The sequence below is a fragment of the Spinacia oleracea genome, chromosome 4, assembly GCF_020520425.1.
Source record: "Spinacia oleracea cultivar Varoflay chromosome 4, BTI_SOV_V1, whole genome shotgun sequence".
Classification (NCBI taxonomy): domain Eukaryota; kingdom Viridiplantae; phylum Streptophyta; class Magnoliopsida; order Caryophyllales; family Amaranthaceae; genus Spinacia; species Spinacia oleracea.
Window position 1 is genome coordinate 128,062,558 of NC_079490.1, and position 6,289 is coordinate 128,068,846.

The following is a 6,289-nucleotide window of genomic DNA, read 5'->3' on the forward strand; positions in this document are numbered from 1 at the left end:
TATTCTGCATAATGAGGATGAAGTTGCACCATATGTTGAAAGACACATGAGATACTTGAAGAAGTATAATCCACGGGCGAACCAAAAAGCATTAGCCGAAAAACACAGCAAGTCATTCATTTCTTGGTTCAAAGATGAAGTAACCAGGGAACGTGAAGACCCTTCAACAATAATTTCTGATCGACTTAAGAGTTTAGCATATGGACCCAGCTTCAGTGCAACTTATTATTCTGGATATGTTACTAATGGTTGCACTTTTTACACGAGGTTCCAAGATGAAATTAGTACTATGCAAAACAGTGGGGTTACTTTGGAAGCTGAAGCTATTCATTTTGCTAGTGCGAAAGATAATAATCCGGTGTGTGCTACTATGCGATACTATGGAGTCATTGAGGAGATTTGCGAGTTGCATTACTCTAGGTTTTTTATTCCTGTTTTTAAATGCCAATGGGTTGACAGTAAAGGAGTTGAAGAAACTAACTTAGGGCAAATATTGGTTAATCTTAAAAAGACCGGTCACATGGAGGATCCTTTTATACTAGCTAATCAAGCTAAACAAATTTTTTATATGACTGACCCCTCTGATAAGAGAAGGTCAGCAGTTATAACACCAAGGTCTCGACTTGCCATCGATGCCACTGATGACTATTTTGATGATGCTATGTTGGAGGCTAGTTCTTTGACAAGAAAGGTACAAGTTCAGGATGATGATAATGTTGATGATTCCTCGGTGTATGTGAGAGATGACCATAATGAGGGTACATGGGTTGAAGGACAAACAAAAAAAAAGGGAGTCAAGCGGAAGCGTTCTAGTAAACATGTAAATATAATGCATATACAATATATTTTTTGTTTGTTTTTTTTTCTTTCTGTTTTTCCCTTTAAGTTTCTGTTTTTCCCTTTAAGTTTCTGTTTTTCCTTTTAAATTAACCAACTGAATTTAATTTATGGATTTTTTGTAGGTTGATGGCCAGAAAGAAAAAGCAAGTACGTCCATCCGATGATGATGCGTCATTGGATCCTGAAAATTCTAAGAAAACGAGGCGTGAGGATGAGAGGGGTCGTACTGTACTTAATCTGGTGGGAAAAACAATAATGGCTGGCAGCAAACTCCGTTTGGAATGGCATCCAGTAAAAAGACTTCCTATTGGAGTTCACCGATCTCATTTTTCTACCTACGTTGGTGTTGTTGTGCGTGAAAGAGTTAACATCACCTATAAGGAGTGGTCTGAAGTTCCAAAAGGACTCCTAGATGAATTGTACAATTCTATCACGGTAAGCAAACATACTCATCTTTGTTATACCTTAACTTGGTGATCTCGTTTCTGGATTATTTTCTTTGTTAAAGTTATTGATCCTAAAGATTTATCCTTTCATTTCTGGTATATTCTTAACTTGGTGAGGATCTTCTTCTGTATTAGCTATAAATTCTGAACCGGGGGTCAGAGAGGACAGACTCCTTAACACACTTCACCAGGGAAACTCCAGTGACTTGCCTTCTGTATGAGCTATAAATTATGAACCTTGCAGCATGAATCAGTCTTTGTACTCACTTGGCATACGCACTAAACCACAAACCAGTTGTATATACATTTCTGAATTAGTTTTGCAGCATGATTGAAGTTTTATTTGGTACGATATTATTATTTTTAGTGAAGTTGTCCAGAGATCATTAGGGTATGATGTTATGAGTTCTAATCGAATCTTATGAAACATGTGTTGATCTTCTAATATGCAATGTGTTGATTTTAATACAGTTCTTGTCACCAGAGTTTTAATCGAATCTTATGAAACATATGTGTTCGGTCTGTTTTTTAATCCCTGGAGTAGTTCTGGAACTCCAGTGACTTGTCTCAGTCATCATCTTATAGTTGCTGAGATGCCTTGTGTCGCATCCATGTGCGATTCTTTCACTTGGCCTATGCACCAAACCGCAAACAAGTTGTTTAGGCTCTAGGTTTAGCCATTTCACCATAGTCTCCAGATCACTTTTGCAGGTTTCTAATGGTTTCCGGAAGTGCTTTTACATTTGTGGCCCTTAATCCTAGGTAGGTCAGAAACATCAGTTCCCCTACTTGTTCCGGAAGAGCTCTAATTCTGGTCCCAGAGAGAATCAAGACTCGGAGTAGCTTGAAATGCTCGTGTATTGGTTCCAAGTCTAGCGGCAAAGCATCTTGCTGAAAATAATAATGCTTGCTTCTTTTTACTATCGTTTTTCGAGTGTAGTTTCGTATCTTTGTGTGTTTTTTGATGTTTATTTGCTGTTACTGCTGCTCTATTATACTATTATTTAACTAATGCTTAAGCTGTATAAGCTTATATTGAATCCATTTATTTGGTCGATGTAGTCTTTGCACTGAACTGAGTTGCTTGTGTCTTTTGTGCTGAACATATCAGGTGAAAACAGGATATAGCGAGTGCATGCTTGATTAATAAACTTAAAATATTTTGTAGTTTGTGTTTGATCTGTGAAGTAGGTAGTGAAGCTGTAGTCCTCCTCTAATCTGTAGTGAAGCTTCTGGTACTAGGATAATCCATGTTTCCCAAATTGAACTGAAGTTTTATTTTTCGGACTATCTGTCAGATATTTATTGAATTTCCTGCAAAAGTAATAAACTATGACTGCTAATTTGCTATTGTGATGTTACCAATGTAGTAAAAACAGTCTAAAGCTAATTTGCTTTTGTATCAATGCAGAGGGGTTTTTTTGTCATTGAGAATCTCAAAGGTTGGGTACTTTCAAAAGTTGCAAAGCGATGGAAAGCTTTTAAGACTAGATTAAGACTTCAATGGATGTATTTAGAAGATGGAACGATAAGACAACAACCACCATGGAAATATTCTCGGATACTTAAACCTGATTGGGATAAGTTCGTGGACTACTGCACTTCTGAGGAGTTCAAGGTGATATTGGTTCATCACTTTCTAACCATATTGTCGTTCATTCTATAGAACATGCTGTTTGGATATAGTGCTTTCAGATATTCCAATATAAAAAGTACACTCGTATCTGACTAAAGAGTGCAAGTGAAATCTGGGGAAGCTACAGAGCAAGTAATATGATTATCAGTCCTTTACCAGTTAGATGTTGAAGTTCGAATTCTGAGTGCATTCAACAATCCTCCCTTTTGTCATTCAAGTAATTGGATGTTTCAGTAACCGAAGATGATCTTTAGGCGTAATGACTAATGACTGGTGTAATGATGCAGATTTCAAGTTTCCTGTAGAAATTGTTAACAATAGTAACTAGACTCAGAATTGATGAAAAAACACTAAGCCTAGGAAGATCTTAATAGTAGGTAGTTGGCTATCGCATTCTGTAATCAAAGCTCAACAACCTTCCATCACTCCCACATTTTTTTGGGTTTGGTCGTTCACTTTGCATTTACTCCGTATTTCCTTAACGTTATAGTAGTGCCAATCTACCACTGTCCTAATTTAAGACAGTTCACCTTCCACCAGTACTATCCAAAGTGTACAGCCAAATCTATCAGGTAAATTATTCTGTATTAACAAACCTGTGTTATCAAATTATAATAAATTGAAGAACTCTTGTGCAGTTTTCCAAAAGATTTCTAAGATATGAAAACTAAACTTGAGCTATAAGAGTTCTAATGTTGTTGCTGCTGTCATAGCACCTTCAAATTCTCATGTTCACCTCATAACTAAAGACCACAACCATATTAAGGATAATGAAACTTCTATAGTATTTTCTGCAAAAAATGATAATCCAATCGATATCTTTAAAAAAATGTTAAGGTAATAATATATTTCATTTGTGCATATGTAATAACTTTAAGTGTTTATTAAATTTGTAGGCTTTGAGTGAAATGAATCGTGAGAAGGCAAAGAAGAAGACCTCAAAGTATCGAGGAGGTCGACTTGGCTATCAACATTTTGAAGAACAGATAGTAAGTTTATTTTATATGGTATATATTACTAAAGAATATATATTGGGGTGTTCAACTTTCTCACCAGATACTAACAACAGAAATCTAAATTAATTTTCTACAATGTTAGGAAAAGGATCTTGAAAAGCAGGGAGTCCATGTGTCGCACGTGCCTCGACATCTGACTTGGATTAAAGCTCATTCCCGTGAAAAAGATGGAGTTGTAACTTTCGATAATCCAATCGATAAGGAAATTTATGACACAATAGTAAGATATCTAACTTAAGACTTCCAAAACCTGCTTATTTTTCGAATAATTCCTGGAATGCCTCATAAAACTCGTTCAATTCTCAAATTGCAGATGACATTGGAAGCTCAAGTTCAAAGAGGTGAAATCGTTGCTAATGGTCGAGATGATATATTAGCAAGAGGATTGAATAAGCCTGAACATGGTGGTTCAGTGAGGGCCGTTGGATCAGGCATCACAAACAAAGAGTACTTTGGGTTTAACAAACCAACTGCACCCAGCCAAATGCACGCTGAAATGAACAGAATGAGATCAGAGATGGGGACTATGAAAAATAATAAAAAAAAATTATGTCTTTCATGATGTCATTCTTAACCCCGGAGCGACTGAAGTCGTTTCCATTTGGTAGTTTTGGTGGGCAGTTTGGTCATGGTTTTGGTGGGCAGTTTGGTCATGGTTTTGGTGGGCAGTTTGGTGGTTTTGGTGGGCAGGGGAGTCAAGGTTATGATATTGGTGGGCAAGGTCATATTAGTTTAGGTAGCAATGGTTCTGATCAAGCTGTTTCTGTTGGTGTTCGTTGCAATGGGTCTGATGGTCTTGATGGCAATGGGTCTGTTGGTGTTCTTGGTGGAAATATGTTAAGTGCTTCCCAATTAAATAACTTAGATGATCAGGAATTACTCAATTGTTCATTGACACAACTGTTAACTGGAGGTGTTGGAGGACAAGGGTTCACCCACCTTTCTTCAGAGGTTCGATCTCAACAAGCTAAACAAACAACAAGTCAACACGTGCAACAGGTTCATCTCCAAAGAGTACAGGTTGAGGCCGAGCCCGAGCCATGTAAATGTTATAGGGAGTGATTAAGGATAACTAGATTCCCAGTTAGAGATTACCAAATTCCTCATTTTCAATTAAGAAATAACTAGATTCCCAGTAAGAGGTTACCAGATGCCTCATTTTCAGTTAAGGATAACCAGATTCCCAAATTAGAGGTACCAGATAACTCATTCCCATTTAAGGATTACCAGAAGTCCCATATTAGAAGTACTATATACCTCACTCCCAGTTAAGGAGTACTAGAAGTCATAGATTACATGTACCAGATGCCTCATTCCCATTTAAGGATTACTAGAAGACCCAGATTAGAGGTACCAGATGCCTCATTCCAATTTAAGGATCACCAGAAGTCCCAAATTAGAGGTACCAGATGCCTTATTCCCATTTAAGAATTACCAGATGTCACAGAATAGAGGTACCAGATGCCTTATTCCCATTTAAGGATTACTAGAAGTCCCAGATCGAGGTACCAGATGCCTCATTCCCATTTAAGGATTACCAGAAGTCCGAGATTATAGGTACCAGATGCCTTATTTTCATTTAAGGATAACCAGAAGTCCCAGATTGGAGGTACCAGATGCCTCATTTTCATTTAAGGATAACCAGAAGTCCCAGATCGAGGTTCCCAAATGCCTCATTTTCATTTAAGGATAACCAGATTCCTAGATTAAATGTTACTAGATGCCTCATTCCCCTTTAAGGATTACTAGACTCCCAGATAGAGGTCGCCAGATTCCTCATTTCCAGTTTAAAAAGTTTACCCATTACCCGTCTTCATTTATGATCTTTACCTTATATCCGGTCATACCGAGTCAAAAGTTAAGTATCTGTTTTCGAAAAGCTACATTCCCTATTTCGACGTCTTCAATGACTCTATGTGAAGTTAGTTCAAGTCGATAGATTCCCAATGACTCGCGAGGAAACTGTTGACATTCCTAGTGATGACCCTTCAGTAAAATGTTATCACTCGGGGGCTCGTGAGACCCTCGCCTCAACTTAGTCTTAATCAGACTAAGTTCCCAGACGCACTTAATTTGTCTACCAATACTTTGATTGTCATTTTTCCGAGACTCAATAAAAGTAAGGGCTAACTATGGACACCTACATTTTTCCATAGGTCGAAGCGGTGCGTTCAATGATGAAACTATAACCCACTTGTCAACAATGCACTATGATTAGCTGAAGAACGATCCTAGACTGATTGAAAAGACCATCAGGAGCAAAACCTGTTAAATATAATAACTTTCATGAATATAAAGCTTCCTAAATTAGACTGGATACGTACTTAGTCGCATTCGCATCCCGATACGGC

The 6,289-nt window shown here is 37.6% G+C and overlaps 1 protein-coding gene across 1 annotated transcript; it reads left to right on the top strand.

The window, feature by feature from the left end:
* Positions 1-589: 589 nt before the first annotated feature.
* Positions 590-4,552, top strand: LOC130459711 (uncharacterized). Its single transcript, XM_056827225.1, has 6 exons — positions 590-820; positions 963-1,275; positions 2,698-2,904; positions 3,819-3,911; positions 4,021-4,158; positions 4,252-4,552. Exons 1-6 carry the CDS (start codon positions 744-746, stop codon positions 4,498-4,500), a joined length of 1,077 nt encoding a protein of 358 aa, XP_056683203.1. The 5' UTR covers positions 590-743; the 3' UTR covers positions 4,501-4,552.
* Positions 4,553-6,289: the final 1,737 nt, after the last annotated feature.